At 54.8% G+C, this 15,253-nt stretch overlaps 5 protein-coding genes across 5 annotated transcripts; 3 read left to right on the top strand and 2 right to left on the bottom strand.

Annotated features, from left to right (window-relative positions):
* The first annotated feature begins 462 nt into the window (after window positions 1–462).
* On the top strand, window positions 463–3,378 carry BDZ99DRAFT_422504 (uncharacterized protein). Its single transcript, XM_033716989.1, has 2 exons — window positions 463–1,847; window positions 1,902–3,378. The coding sequence occupies exons 1-2, from the start codon at window positions 586–588 to the stop codon at window positions 3,151–3,153; spliced, it is 2,514 nt and encodes an 837-aa protein (XP_033573123.1). The 5' UTR covers window positions 463–585; the 3' UTR covers window positions 3,154–3,378.
* A 1,164-nt stretch (window positions 3,379–4,542) lies between these two features.
* On the bottom strand, window positions 4,543–6,420 carry BDZ99DRAFT_538222 (MFS general substrate transporter; the record flags this gene model as incomplete). Its single annotated transcript, XM_033726633.1, has 6 exons — window positions 4,543–5,016; window positions 5,067–5,112; window positions 5,163–5,356; window positions 5,427–5,931; window positions 5,982–6,079; window positions 6,154–6,420. 6 exons carry the CDS (start codon window positions 6,418–6,420, stop codon window positions 4,543–4,545), a joined length of 1,584 nt encoding a protein of 527 aa, XP_033573122.1.
* Window positions 6,421–7,055: 635 nt separating this feature from the next.
* On the bottom strand, window positions 7,056–8,360 carry BDZ99DRAFT_394146 (NUC189-domain-containing protein; the record flags this gene model as incomplete). The annotated part of the gene is made up of 1 exon (XM_033715874.1): window positions 7,056–8,360. A coding segment is annotated over one exon (1,305 nt), but the record flags the coding sequence as incomplete, so codon positions are not given.
* A 598-nt stretch (window positions 8,361–8,958) lies between these two features.
* BDZ99DRAFT_91004 (Bromodomain-containing protein) lies at window positions 8,959–12,148 on the top strand. Its single transcript, XM_033729018.1, has 4 exons — window positions 8,959–9,227; window positions 9,301–11,596; window positions 11,645–11,921; window positions 11,974–12,148. The coding sequence occupies exons 1-4, from the start codon at window positions 9,127–9,129 to the stop codon at window positions 12,036–12,038; spliced, it is 2,739 nt and encodes a 912-aa protein (XP_033573120.1). The 5' UTR covers window positions 8,959–9,126; the 3' UTR covers window positions 12,039–12,148.
* Window positions 12,149–12,995: 847 nt separating this feature from the next.
* On the top strand, window positions 12,996–15,180 carry BDZ99DRAFT_448827 (TIP49-domain-containing protein). Its single transcript, XM_033718083.1, has 4 exons — window positions 12,996–13,300; window positions 13,409–13,628; window positions 13,710–14,257; window positions 14,329–15,180. The coding sequence occupies exons 1-4, from the start codon at window positions 13,148–13,150 to the stop codon at window positions 14,794–14,796; spliced, it is 1,389 nt and encodes a 462-aa protein (XP_033573119.1). The 5' UTR covers window positions 12,996–13,147; the 3' UTR covers window positions 14,797–15,180.
* The last annotated feature ends 73 nt before the right edge of the window (window positions 15,181–15,253 follow it).

The following is a 15,253-nucleotide window of genomic DNA, read 5'->3' as shown; positions in this document are numbered from 1 at the left end:
CTGTGATTTGCGATGCGAGACACCTGACAGGTTTGAAATGCGTTTGAGGGTTCTTGGCATTGCTTTGCCCAGGAGCCGTTTCTTTGCCAACCCTGTGGCCAAGATGTGCGTGGGAGCTGGTAAACTGCCACGTTGTGGTACACAGATCTAGTTCATGCACTCCTTCATAAACATGACTCTTTGTGGCAAACGTCGTCTGCTTAGAGGCTCTTGATACTATATAATTGCACTTGGCTGGCACTTTCGCAACATTTTGCGAGTGTCGAATGAGCCCTGTCGATTGTTTGAATAGTCTGTTGTTGCCGGGCCACTCCGTTATGAAGGGACTAATGCAGACTAGACGCTCCCAGTTTACTAGCCCCTTGCGCCGCGAATCATGGGGGGGCTATGCTGACTCCAGCCTCTCACTCTTTATCCCGGGCAGTGATTGTGCTACTACCCACCTAACCACCTGTTTGCACGTATTTCCCTCTCGTTCGCTGCTTCTCATACCCCGCCTATGTCTCTCGCTGTTCTTCCTCGCCGTTAATACACCTCCCTCCGCTGCATCTCCTGGTCTCGGCGCCTGGGAGATCTCCCTCCGTTATGCTCCTCCGCGCCGCCTTTGCCGCTCTGCTCCTCACCTGCACCGAACTCGTTTCCGGGAGCTCCACCGCCAGAAATCCTCTGAAAACCCTCGCTATTGCAAAGAACCCGTCAATCTTGACCCAGAATCATCGCGTCACCGCTATCTCGTCGTTCGACCTTGCCTTCGACCTCGCCGGCAGTCGTGTGCGCCTCAGCCTCGAACCAAACTATGACATTATTGCCGACGGTGCTACTGTATCATACTTGGGAAAAGATGGAACTATCACTAAGATCGAACCGATAGACCGGTTGGCGCATAAGGTCTTTAAGGGCACTGCATGGCTGAAGAGGGGGTCCGGACCATGGACAAACGTCGGATGGGCGCGGATTGTAATAAGAAGAGATGGGCTAGACCCGTTGTTTGAAGGAGCCTTTACCGTACATCACGATCATCACCACGTCCAGCTCAGTTCGAATTATAAGGCTACAAGAGATGTGCTGGACCCAGAATTGGGCGGGCGGGACGATGACTACATGGTTGTATTCAAAGACTCGGATATCATGAGTGTTCGGGACCACGCTGAGCTGAAGCGTGATACCGAGTCAAAATATGCCTGTCAGTCGGATAACCTCGAGTTCAACCTGATGCCGGACCACCCCGTGTATGCCGGCATGCGGAAGCGCGAGGACGACTTCTGGGCCGCTCCTATCTCATCTCTCTTTGGAAAACGACAGATAGACAATCCGTCAGGAGGAGGAAACTCTGCTGGTGTCAATCTGGTTTCCACAATCGGCGACACGCAAGGCTGTCCCACGACCCGCAAAGTCGCTCTCGTTGGTGTCGCTACAGACTGCACCTATACCGGATCTTTCAACAACACCGAGACTGCTCGCCAGAATGTGATTACCCAGATGAACTCCGCCTCCAGCTTATACGAAAGCACCTTCAATATCTCGCTTGGCTTGGCGAATCTCACCGTCAGCGAGGCTTCATGTCCTGGCACTCCACCACCCGCTATGCCTTGGAATCAGGCCTGCTCTTCTACAGTCGACATCCAGGCACGACTGAACCTGTTTTCGGCGTGGAGAGGATCGCAGACCGACTCGAATTCGCATTGGACCCTGTTGAGCACGTGCAACACAGGATCTGCTGTTGGCTTGGCGTGGTTGGGTCAGGCTTGTGTTACGGGATCTCAAAGTTCGAATTCATCCGACGGCCAGGAGACCGTAGCTGGTGCTAATGTGGTGGTGAGAACCTCGACAGAGTGGCAGGTCATTGCGTAAGTGACCGCATATTGCACGTGCTGCCAAATCAGAGAAGCTAACTTTGACAGTCATGAAACCGGCCACACGTTCGGTGCAGTCCACGATTGCACGTCTACGACATGTTCCGATGGAACGACAGTCAAGGCGCAGCAATGCTGCCCTCTTAGCTCCAGTACCTGTGATGCAGGCGAACAGTACATCATGAATCCCTCCACTGGCCAAGGCATCACGAAATTCTCCCCTTGTTCCATCGGAAATATCTGCTCAGCTATGTTCCGCAACAGTGTCAAAACAACATGTCTTACCAACAACAAAGGCGTCACCACCATCTCGGGCCAGCAATGCGGTAATGGCATTGTCGAAGAGGGCGAGGACTGCGATTGCGGCGGAGTGTCAGGCTGCGGTGACAACGCCTGCTGCGACGCCAAAACTTGCAAATTCAAGTCCGGTGCCGTGTGCGACGATTCAAACGAGGACTGCTGCAAAAGCTGTCAGTTAGCCTCGAACTCCACCGTCTGCCGTGTGTCCACCGGCGAGTGCGATCCCCAGGAGACCTGCACCGGCACCTCAGCCTACTGCCCAGCAGACACGACCAAGCCCGACGGCACGACGTGCGGGTCCAGCGGCCTGAAGTGTGCCAGCGGACAATGCACCAGCCGCGACCAGCAGTGCAAGACGGTCATGGGCAGCTACACCCAAGGCAACGACACGTACGCCTGCGACGCCAACAACTGCCAGCTCAGCTGCGCCAGCCCCGAGTTCGGCTCGGGTGTGTGCTACGGCCTGCAGCAGAACTTCCTCGACGGCACGCCGTGCGGCGGCGGCGGCAAGTGCAGTAACGGGCGCTGCGCCGGCTCGTCGCTCGGCAAGGAGGTCAAGTCGTGGATCGACGGCCACAAGGCCATCGTCATCGGCGTCGCCGCCGCCGTCGGCGGCCTCCTCTTGCTGTCGCTCCTCGGCTGCCTCTACCGCTGCGCCAAGCGCCGCCACCAACGCAAGATCTACGCAAACCGCCAGTTTGCGCCGTATGGCGCGCCGCCGCCGCCGTATGTTCCTGGCGGGCGGCCGCGCAACGGCCCGCGCAGCGGCAATGGCTCCTCCCATCGCGGTCACCGGTCGCCGCATTCGGACAGCCCGAATGGGAGCCAGGGCCCGCTTATGGGGCAGCCGGGCTATAACATGCCCCAGGGGGAGTACAACATCCCCCCGCCGCCCTTCTACCAAGGGGGGCGGAGAGATTTGGGCGGGGCGGGGGATATTCCCGCGCCGCCGCTGCCGCCGCCGGGGTTTGTGAGACAGAGTAGTGTACGGTATGCGTGATGGAGGATGGGAAGCCGTAATTATATAAAGAGGGGTGGGCTGGTTGTTGGATTACGAGTACGAATGTAACGACTTCTCTCTCCGGGGGAAAGAATTCTGGGTCTGGCGTTTTTTTTTTGTTATATTATTTTCTTTCCGCTTTGGGCATTTTTTTGGGGGAGTGAGCGTATTGCATGGGCATCGAATCGGGAGGGCTGGATGCATCTTCGGCGGGTATTGGGTCGCATTGGGTGGGCGGGTGGGTGGGGGGGTGCGCTCTACGGGGCGTGTGTGTATAGGGCGGTGAATGTGCGGGCTGGATGTTTTAGTAGTCGAAAGGACGTATCTAGATATTGGTTTATCTGGCTTGCTGTCTTGTCAACCGCCCCGAGGGTATGCTGCAGGTGTAGAGGGTTGAGTGCACACACGATCCTTTTAACCTCCCTGCGCGTTGCTTATCCTCTGCCTAGTCGCTCAGCCGCCACGGCTCGCCCGTGAAGCACACGATACCTCGCCTCAACACTATCCCCCTCCGTGCAGCCAGCTCCGTTCCACGACGCCACAGCCTCGTCAATCAGTGCCAGCAGCGCAGATAGAGTAACGCAGTGCGCACGCTTTGCTGCGTCGGAACACTCGTAGTGGCGCGCCCACGGAGAAGAGAACGTGGATACGCGGGAGGCTCTACCTAGCGCAATGTCGCGATAGCGCTCAGCTCGGAGTGGTTGATAGTGACTCGTACTGGACGTATCAGAGATCCGTCGATGGGATGCTAGAGTTGTGAGTAAGGGGCTTTGGCGAGGTGCAAGGGGGGAGGGGTGGCGGGGAAGATATGCTTCACCTCGGATTCTGGTCACCTGTAGGGGAGCTCTCCTCGCGTAGTGGTCGGGTTTGAGATGGCCGGAGTTGGTGCGGATGAGAGGGTGTGGCAGGTCTGTAGGGCGGACGCGTGAGCCGTCGAGGTTGTGGAGGGTGGCGAGGAGGGTGGGGGGGTTTGGTGGTGTGATGGGTTGTGGGCGGAGAGGCGGGTGGTGCATAGTTGGGGTTGAGGGGAATGGGGGTTGGGATAGGGCGTGTTGAGAGTTTGGGGGAGCGGTATAAGAGTGGGGAAGGGATCAGCTGGTGTGGAACTATCTCTTTGACTATCTGAGGATAAAAAAATTGGGAAGTGAGACTGGGTTGAAATGTTTGGTGTTTGCTAGAGATTTGTAGGGGGATGGTATTGATGGAATATTCTGATACAATCTCGCTCTCTATAGGGATAGGATGGTGCGCTGAGTTGATTCTTAGAGGTCTTACCGAGTGTTTCTCTTTTGAGCTCTTGATCCTAATTACGCCAAAGACTCTTAGCCCTTGAGTTGCTAAATCTTTTGTTCTCATCATGAAGAAGTCTGGCGATGGCCAATGCATCTCCTACTCCTGCTTATGCCTCTGCATTTTCTTCCGCGACAAGATCGTGAGCACAACCCCCAGCCCCGCAAACCCAGCGCCCAGCCACCATGCAGAGCGATACCCCTTCAATGTATCTCTCCCATGATCGTTAGTAGACACTTCGATGTTACCACCAAAAGCCAGTCCCAGGCCAATCGAGTAGTTTACGACCGTGTTGATGAAACTCCCCGCGGCCCCTTGCTGCTTTCTTGAAACCTGATCACTCACGATTAAACTTGCGCTCGCAAAACTGAGGTCAGGGCCAATGGAGACGAGTACAGTGAGCGGAAACGTCATTGGCCAATATGATTGGTTGACGGGGGTCAATGCAAGGAGGATTTGCGAAATGCAGAAAAAGCACATGGATGCAAGGAAGACGGTCCATGCCGGGACTCGTGGGAGGAGGTACACGGCGGTTGCTGCCGCGAAGGCGCCGCAAGCCGCACAAGGGATCAACTGAGGGTATTTAGCTTGCGCGAAGACGGTGGATAGACTAGAAATTGTACCTGGAGACATAGCTCCATCATGGAGATACCACGTAGGCGCATCAGACTTTATGTTCGTCAGCTTGGGGTCCTTTTGGGTTATGACACTGTCTTTACAATTGGGGTTCGTAATATTGAAACATTCCGAAGCTCATCCATCCACATGCCAGGCTCACGATAACAGCAGCGAAGGCAGGTTTCGTGAACATCGACATGGGCATAACGGGGTCTTCGGTGCGATTCTCAATGAGCACGAACAAGACAATTAGCAATAGCCCTACAACTAGCAGGGTGGGTATGTATACAGCTCCCTAGCTGAAGAGTGGAGCCCCGCTGTTGGGCTGTTGTTAGCTGGTTTGACAAACGCATGTGGTCGGATACATACTTGAAAGCGAAGAATATGAGAACGAGCCCGGATATTCCGACCAAGCTACCAAGCCAATCGAATGATCCTCCGTGGCTAACATTCAGCTCGGATGGGATAACGAGCCAGGCTGCAAATGTCATGGTCAGGCAGAGGAACGTCATACTCCAATACGTCCATCGCCAATCTTCAGCGATCTGGGTAAAGATAGCACCCCAAGTCAGGCCTAAAACGTAGCCTCCAGGAGCGACAGCTCCAAAGATGGCAAACGCAAGATTCTTTTTGAAGCCAGGCGGGAAGGCGGTGCCTAACAACGCGGACGCATTCGGCATCAGCGTCGCAGGGCCAATTCCCATGAGAGCACGAAAGACATCGAAGAGGACGGCAGATTGGACATAGCCACAGAAGCCACAGAGAAGAGAGAACACGGCAAGCCAAGTCCACCCAATCATCCAGAGAGTCTTGATCCCGTAGATATCACCGAGTCTTCCGGTAACAAGCACGAAGGCCCCTACGGTTGTACTGTGCTACTGTCAGCCTAGCACACAAGCTCCAGCGGCAAGTCAACCAACCTATAGCTTGCGACAAACCAGCTTTCCTGCACTTCACCGATTCGAAAGGTGTCAGCAATGCTGGCGGCTTGAATGATGGTGTTGCCTAGATTCATTTGCTTGCCGATGTCAGCCGCATGATCGATGCCTAGCTGTGAGCTATCGGAAGCACCAGAGACATGCAAGAGCTTACAGAAAACAGTTGAGCCATTATGACGACCAATATGAAAGTTATTTCATGCCAGGTGCCCCTGAAATGCGACTCTATGCTGTCTTCCCGAGACACAGTCTCTGGCGACGTATCGGACGGAATGGGGTCCGCCTCATCTAGTGGCGGTGTATCCAAAAAGCTGCCATTGTGCTTGCGCTCGTCTCGAAGAGGTTCTAGCTGAACCGGTGAAGGCAGTGCAGGTTGAGAGATGCCTTGGCTCGCATGGGTCAGCGTGGATGTGCGCGACATGGTATGGCTTGGTGTGCAAGGCGGATGTTTGTCTTGGGGCAGAAATGCTGTTGGGATGTACAATCGTGAAATTGGTCATGTTCTCTTTAGAATGAATAATCTTTCGATTCGGTCCTTTTGAGGAAATGCCCAGGCGGGCGTGTAAAGATGAAGAGTGCGGCGGAAAGCCTCCGCTTCTCCACCAAAACGCGGAACTCGCTAATCGCACGCCATGGCTACAGGGATTTGTATATAAATTTTGATATGTGGTGTTTGACAACTGATACAGAATACACATCATGGTGTAATCGATCTATTTGATTGATTCTGTTTGAACTCTTTGAACAGCTACATATGAGCAGCTCAGCGAACTCGAGACAAAAATACTCAATGCCATCAGCAGCTCGTCCACTGAATCCAGCGCTATGCAACTGGCTCCTAAGACGTCGCTGACATTGTGAATCCCGAAAATCGACACAGCAACGCCTGGATATCATGCCCACTCATATCCTCATGCGGCAGATATAAACTGAAACAAAGACCTCCATTTACGTGACGTTATTTGCAAAACATGCAAGACAGAAATAGCGATCCCATCCGACTGTGGGGGCACAAGTGAGCGCCGAGGGAAATGGAGATGAAAACGGGGCTTTTGGTTAATTTCGACGTAAGACTTTCGGACGTGCCGTTGACATCGACTCCTCTTCGCTCTCTGATATGTCGTCTGCGTCGCCCAACTCCATGTCGCTTTCGACCTCTGACTCTGACCCTGACACGTCGTCGCCAGAGTCGTCGTCCGTCTCCTCTGCCTCGTCATCAACCAAGTCCTCAGAGTCTTGGCTGTCAACTTCCGAGTCGCTGATGTCGTTCATCGTTGTGGGCATTTCATCGCCCGAGCTGTTGGTGTTGTCGTGATTTTCAATGATCAAGTCCTTCCTCGTCATAGGCTGTTTTTGAGCTTCCTCCTCTCTTGGTTCGACGTAGATCACAGGTTCGTCGTCTTCGTCTACCATTGCGGCTCGGGTTTGAATGTCCTCCCTGAGGGTAACCTGAGCTTTTAGCATGTCAAGCCTGCCTTTGAGGGACAGTAGTGGTTGTAAGCCGCTTGCACGCTGTTTGAGCACGCGGTTGAGCTCTGTGAGCTGCTTGACCACTTTGGGCTGGCCGGCAAGGTATGCGCCGTGTGCAATGATCACCCATTGTACCCACACCATGAGATGACCGGCGCGCCCGGGTCGTTTGTGTAATCGCTCGGCTAGCTTCTGCAGCAGGGTTGCGACCAGCTTCGATGGGAGCCTTTCAACAGTGTTCCGCACGCTGTCGAGCTCGTTGAAGCGGAAGCATGATTCGAGCAGTTGCCGGTCGTTAGTTTTCAGAGCTTGTGTGAGGACGGTGCCGAGAGAGGCCCCAGTGGGAACAGAGAGGCGTCGTTCGGCGGGTAAGGCGGTGACGGCGCTGAAGTCGGCGTGGGGATCGATGTAAGAGGCCTGGACGTCAATCACGTCTGGCGCGTGTGCTCGGAGGAGCTCTCCAAAGGTGGGCTCGGTGGCAGAGTCGACGCCGCCGTTCTCAAGCTGGATTGTCGCAGGCGCATCCGCATCATCTTCCACTTGTGCTCCAGCTCCAGCGTCATTTTGCTCCTCCTCCTTGTCGCTGTCGGAGCTGTCATCGTCGCTGTCCTCCTCGCCGCTGCTAATCATTACGATCTCTTCTCCGGCCACATCTTCCACGGCGACGAACCCCTGGCGGCTGCTGTCGCCAACTGCCATGACGGTCCTCGACTCATCAGCCCGGTCCTGCCGTGTGCTGTGCACGCCGTTCGTCTTTGCGGAAAATTGGGGCTTCTTGCCGTGCGTGCCGTTGACGAGGCCCTCGAGGCCGGCCTTGGGAGGCTCCTGGGACAGCTTGGCCCGCTTCGAGGGCGGCTGCGAGGTGCCCTGGGGGCGTGGGCGCGACATGGCGAGCTGGAGGCAGGTGGTGATGCGAAAAGGGCGATGCTTGGTGTTCTCTGCCTGGCGCTGGCGGGCGAAATTTTTCTGAGCGAGCAGAGCTTAGCCCGCACGGACCGCGGCCACGTGACCCCTCCTTTTCCAGGGCCGGATTTTCTTTAAAGAGCTGGCCCGCCGTCTCGTCCTTCGTTGACGCTCTCCGCCCCCGTGCTGCAACCCAATAATATCGCGCGACCACCCCCACCGAATCTGCCATCGCTGCCATCGCCTCACCGCGCCGACCGGCTGCTTTCACTAGCACTCATCGTGTCGTCAGTATCGCGCGTCTTTTACTCCCGTCTTTGTTATTTACTTCCCCATCCCTGCGCCGCCCCTCACGCCCCTCGCCGTCGCGCTCTGCGCCGCATCAACACGCGTCCTCACGCCGTTTCACAACCGTGACTCATCTAACCGAACTTGCCCACAGGCTGTCACGTGCACGCTTCGCCCCAGACTTAACTTAAGTCGCAGCCCGGCCGCCTTTGTTTTCGCCGTCTCCAAACACCGCCACACCATCGCCGACACCCCCGCCACGGCCTCACCGACTCCATCTCACCTCACTGCGCGCATCTCGTCGCCCAGCCTGCGCATCCACTCTCGAGGACTGTGCTGCCACTTCTAGCGCTTCCTGGCCTGCCCGTCGCGTGTCGCGCCACGTCTATCACCGTCCGGCTGTCGCGCGCGACAAACAACCCGCCCATAAAGATCGCATCAGGACCGCGCCGTGGATGGACTACTGATGGCCGTGATGACATCATCTGCCTTCGACACAGCGCCATTCGAGGGCAAGGCGCCGCCGGTGCTCTCGGAAACGATGATTCTGGATTCTGAAGTCAACGGGTGAGTCTGCCCTCCACCGCGCGCTTTGCTGTCTCCTTTGTCTCAGCGGCACATGTATTTATCAATATACCAGAATCGCGCACAAGTACGACGCCCTCTTTGATGAACCTGAAATCCCCTCACTCGATCCGTCAGCGCAGCCTGCCGAACCTGTTCTGGAGGAGCCAGTCGCCATCAACGGAAACGGAAACCATGTTCCAGTCGAAGACCAAACATTAGTGGAGGATGCGCCGGCTCCCATCACCGACGTCTCTAGTGGCATTGCGCCCATAGCCCAATTCATCCCCGAAACCACCACCGATACGTCTATCACCACCGCAGTCGAGGCTCCCACCTCAGATATCAGGGAGGACACCCGGTCAGTGCCCACTGCTCGAGAGCCGGAGACGGACATCGTTGGCGCAAGTGCGGGAGAGACAGACCTCGCCCCCCAATCTGTGGCAGAGCCCGTGAGCAAGCCGCAGACAACCGATGTTATGGATATATCGCAGGAGGTGCTTCGAGAAGTCTCTCAGGAGGTCTCAGAGGATGTTTCGCAGGAATTCTCGAAAAGCGATTCTTATGCGCCTGCTGCGCTCGTCACACAGGACACTGAGATGGACACTGAGATGGATTCATTCCTCGCACCCGCCACCGAGGTCCTTGAGCCGTCTGGAGATATCACCACGCTAAAGGCCGGCACTCATACACCCATTGAGGACCAGTTGACAGTGGAGACACAACCCGAAGCTGCACTGGCTGAGATGTCTTTCACCCAATCGCCAATCACGGTCGACCAAGAGATGACGGATGTGCCATCAGCAGGCAAAGTGCGCTCGAGGGAAGATGATGACGAAGAGGAGCCGTCAGCGAAACGGACAAAGACGGATGAAGAGATGGTGAATTCCACCGAGTTCAAGATGCCAGAGGTGCCAGGTCCCAAGGAAAACCATCCCGCTGATGGAACATTGACGATCGCCGACCAAGCTTCGATACAGAGAGCTGTCGATGCGCAACCATGGCCTCCAGGTCCAATCAACAAGGCGCAAAACAAGTTCCTGCTTGAGCGCGTCAGGAACACAAAGAAGATCAAGGTCTCAACCGCATTCCGGGACCCCGTGGACCCTGTGGCTCTCGGCATCCCCAACTACCCCGATTTTGTCAAGAACCCGATGTCTCTTCAGGACATGGAAACAAAATTGAAGACGGATAAGTATGCTTCGGTCACAGAGTTCATGATGGATCTCGATCTCGTCGTCGACAACAGCATAGCTTTCAACGGCATTGCTCATCCGGTTTCTCAAGCAGGTCTCAACATGCGAGCCTACTTCCTAAAAGGCATGATAAAGCTGCCTCGAGACGAAATCCCTCAACAGCCTGCCCATAAGAGGCTAAAGAAGCCTGTGGTGTCGACAACAAGCAAGCCACGCCGGGAATCTCGGGCTGCAGCAATCCCTGTAGCTTCTCCCGTCGTTGCCACCCCGACGGTCACCTCTCCTCAGAACCTTTTCCCCCTGAATCATGATGGCACGCCTATCATTCGACGTGACTCGTCGAATGCCACTGATCGACCGAAGCGCGAAATCCACCGGCCTCCGCCCAAGGATCTTCCATATAATAGCGTCAAACCTAAGAAGAAGAAGTACCAACTTGAAATGAAGTTCTGCGAGTCGGTACTCTCTGCGCTGACGAAGCCAAAATACAAGGCTCTTGCAATGCCATTCATGCAGCCTGTGGACCCCGTGGCGCTGAACATTCCTAATTATCTTCGGATCATCAAGAAACCTATGGATCTGTCTACTGTCGAGAGAAACTTGAAGGAAGGACTATATCAGACCTCAAAAGAATTCTACTCCGACGTCAAACTGATATTCGATAACTGCTACAAGTTCAACCCGCCTGAGGACGTTGTGCACAAGATGGGGAAAGACTTCCAGGCTGTATTCGAGGAACTGTGGGCAGAAAAGAGCGATTGGCTCGCTAACAACCGTGAAGCGTCACAGCCGCCATCACCAACAGACTCTGAAGAGGAGGAGGAAGACGACGACGAAGTCGATGCGCAAACTGCCGAACTGATGGCTCTTCAGCAGCAAATGGCGCAACTCAACGAGAAAGCCCAACGACTCATACAACAAAAAGCCGGAAAGAGGATGTCCCCGAAGGCTCCTACCAAGAAGGGTTCGAAGAGTTCGGCAAAGCAAGCACCAAAGAGGAAGAGCAGTACTCTTGTGCCCCCTTTGAAACACTCAAAGCAGCGCAGACAGGAAAAGGAACCTGCGCCATTAAGCTTTGCTCAGAAGCAGGAGATCTCAGATGGTATCAGCACCCTAGGCGATGTGGATATGCGGAAAGCTGTCCAGATCATCCGCAACGGTGTCCCTCATTTGGCCGTAAGTTGACTTATCTAATGTGTATTTTGATTATACTAACAGACGCAGGCCGTCAATGACGACGAGATGGAAATCGATATGGACGAGATCAATGACGCCACTCTTCGCAAACTCCTATCATTCATCAAATCCGTCAAGGGTCCAAAAGTCCGCGACGACGATGATTTCGCACCCCGAGGACGTGCACCCAAGGCTCCAGCCCCCTCGAAGCCCAAGAAGAACAAGCCCATGGGCAAGGAAGAACAGGAAAATAAGATTAAGCAAATCAGGCAGCAGCTGCAGAACTTTGATGCCAACGCCTCCAATTCTGACCAATCCCCTCCTGGTAAGTTTCCTCCATCGATCATGATGATGGTCCTTTTTCTAACAGTTTACAGCCGCTCAAAACGATGACTCTAGTGAGGACGACGATGAGAGCGGTTCCGAAAGCGAGGAGGAATAGGCGTCTCTCATTATCCTGCTATGCCAGTTCGGCTGTCAGTTGATTGCTTAGCCTTCAACACTTGGCCGGCTGTTCAATCAATAATCGAGCGCTATAACACCGAAAAACACATTAATGATCCTTTCCAACAAACTGGCTTACGAGGAGTTTCACCTAGCTCCATTCAGGGGCTTTGGGGATGCGTCAAGGATGGTTTGCATCTCTTCGTAGGCATCTACAATGCAGGTCATACTCAAGCTCCGATCCTCCGACCCTCTTCCCTACTCTCCGAGCCATCGACTCGGCTCTTACTCTTTGCTTCCTTTCTTGTGCATACCTTACCTGGTGGATGACAGTGGATTTTTGCTGGAACTAGTTATGCCTGCGATACGAGTGCGGATGCTGTCCGGTATTTCGGTGGACCGGACTGGGGAGGATTCAAGTCGGTCACAAATTGGGGGTTGAAGGGTCGGTGCTTAGCTCGACCAGCCTTCCGCTTCTGACATGGAAAGGGACGGGATGGGATGGCGAGACAGTGGACGTAGGGTGAGAGACTGCGGCCGTATGTACACTAGGAGATGGAGCATGGAGGTGGACACTTATGATAGTGGACATTCATCGAGAAGAAACAAAAATGCAAATCCCAAATGCGGATTATTCCTGTGATCCGTCTTGCCCAGGACAAAATAATTAGCAGTTTCCAATGAAGTGCGCTTGGTGCGATTCGGCTGCCAACTGGCCATATGTTTAGCATGTTGGAGGTCTCCCAAGCAATATGGATTCTGGACTCAATCTATGTAATTTCTAGACGACCTGTATTAGACTGGTAGAGCGTACATTTTGTCGGGCTTAAAACGACGTCTGAAGCACTCCAAGCCATGAATTCACCGCCTGGCAAAATGCCAGGGCCGAGCTCTCGCGATTCGTTCAATTTCTGAGCTTCACCAACACCACGCCAAACATCTCTCACCGGCCGCCCCAACCACTCTCGCGATCCCAACTGAGTCTACCCCGCCGCCGCCGCTTGATAGGTCTGCGACCGCATTGCTTCGCCTCCTCATACGCATTGCCCCCGTGCGCGCCTGCAACCTACTCTCCTCGCAAAAACATCCTTCCGATCGCAACCCATCATGGCACCCGTTCAGATCAGCGAGGTTAAGGGCAATAATTCGCGCGAGAACAGAACTGCCGCGCACTCCCACATCAAAGGACTAGGCTTACGACCTGATGGCCGCGCCGATCAGACCAGCGGGGGCTTTATTGGGCAGACTGCTGCGCGAGAGGTATGGCATTCCTTTACGATCTTGCGCTCAGATCCTCCCTATGGCTCCATGTGCGCGATGAGGGTGGTATTGAAATGATCTAGCATGCTAATACGGGAGGATGAATAGGCATGCGGCGTAGTAGTCGACCTCGTCCGCGCGAAGAAAATGTCTGGCCGCGCCGTGCTCCTCGCGGGTGGCCCTGGTACAGGGAAAACAGCGCTCGCGCTTGCTGTGAGCCAGGAGCTGGGTACCAAGGTGCCGTTTTGCCCGATTGTGGGGAGCGAGATATACTCTGCCGAAGTTAAGAAGACGGAGGCGTTGATGGAGAATTTTAGACGCGCGATAGGTGAGCTTGCCCTGCGGAAACAGCACGATGAAGCCGTCCTTGATGTGTGCAACATTAAGCTGACAAGTCGTTGAATTATAGGCCTCCGCGTCCGCGAAACAAAAGAAGTCTACGAAGGCGAAGTCACAGAACTGACGCCCGAAGAGGCCGAAAACCCGCTGGGTGGCTACGGCCGCACCATCTCGCACCTGCTCATCACGATGAAGTCCGCGCGCGGTACCAAGAAGCTACGGCTCGATCCGTCAATCTACGAAGCCATACAGAAAGAGCGTGTGCGGCTAGGCGACGTCATCTACATCGAGGCCAACACCGGAGCTGTTAAGCGCGTGGGACGGTCAGATGCGTATGCCACAGAATTCGACCTCGAGGCCGAGGAATACGTCCCTATACCCAAGGGCGACGTGCACAAGAAGAAGGAGATCGTGCAGGATGTCACGCTTCACGATCTCGATGTCGCGAATGCCAGGCCGCAGGGCGGACAGGACATCATGAGCATGATGGGCCAGCTGATGAAGCCCAAGAAGACAGAAATCACAGAGAAGCTGCGACTGGAGATCAACAAGGTTGTCAACAAGTACATTGACCAGGGCGTCGCAGATCTTGTTCCGGGTGTGCTGTTTATCGACGAGGTACTTCAAACCCTCCCTTCTTCATCGCATCCACCCCTTTTCTGTCACAAGGTCGCTAATAGCTGTACTAGGTCCACATGCTCGACCTCGAATCTTTCACCTACCTCAACCGCGCCCTCGAATCCCCCCTCTCCCCTCTCGTCATCCTCGCCTCCAACCGTGGCGCCACCCGCATCCGCGGCTCCGACTCCCTCCCCCCCAGCGCCCACGGCCTGCCCCCGGACCTCCTCGCCCGCCTCCTCATCATCCCAACCCACCCCTACACGCCGCCCGAAATCCGCTCCATCATCCGCTCCCGCGCCCGCACCGAAGGGCTCGCCGTGTCGGAGCCCGCGCTAGAAAGAGTAGGCAAGCTGGGCGAGAGCGTAAGCTTGAGGTATGCGCTGCAGCTGCTTGCACCGGCGAGTGTACTAGCGAAGGTGGGCGGGAAGGAAGGGGGCGTTATTGGAGTGGAGGAGGTGGAAGAGTGCGAGAGTCTGTTCTTGGACGCGCGGAGGAGTGCAGCGGTTCTGGGGAACGGGGAGGGGTATATTGCTTGAGCTTGAAGCATTAGGCACGAGTAATAGCTTCAAGTTCTGAGTCATGGTTTGGGAGGTTCTAGGGGGAGTTCGGTGTACTACTACCTATCTAGAATTCGGGAACCAAAATGGGACTGGTGGTGCAAAATGAACACACTTTTAAGCGTCTTTTGAGATGGCGGAGTGCGGAAGTTGAAGTAGGCTCTCAAGTGCTTTTGGAATGACGCTCAGCTTCGATGATTGGGTTTGATGTCGGGTCTTTGGGCTATTCGAGATACTTCAAACTTGATTCGCAAGGACTTTTTTGGCGTCGTTCTCGATGTCTTTGAGATATTTTCGCTCACGTGACTGTGAAACGGAGGACAACAGATGTCGATTCTACGTGGAAATCCTAGCTAGCTATACATACACCTTGAAAGAGGTCCGTGCAGCCATTTCTATACCAGATCTCCTACAATATATGATGGATCCAGTATCT

The sequence above is a fragment of the Mytilinidion resinicola genome, assembly GCF_010093595.1.
Source record: "Mytilinidion resinicola strain CBS 304.34 unplaced genomic scaffold BDZ99scaffold_16, whole genome shotgun sequence".
NCBI lineage: Eukaryota > Fungi > Ascomycota > Dothideomycetes > Mytilinidiales > Mytilinidiaceae > Mytilinidion > Mytilinidion resinicola.
The sequence above is the reverse complement of the archived record's forward strand: the minus strand, read 5'-3'. Positions and strand labels throughout refer to the sequence as shown.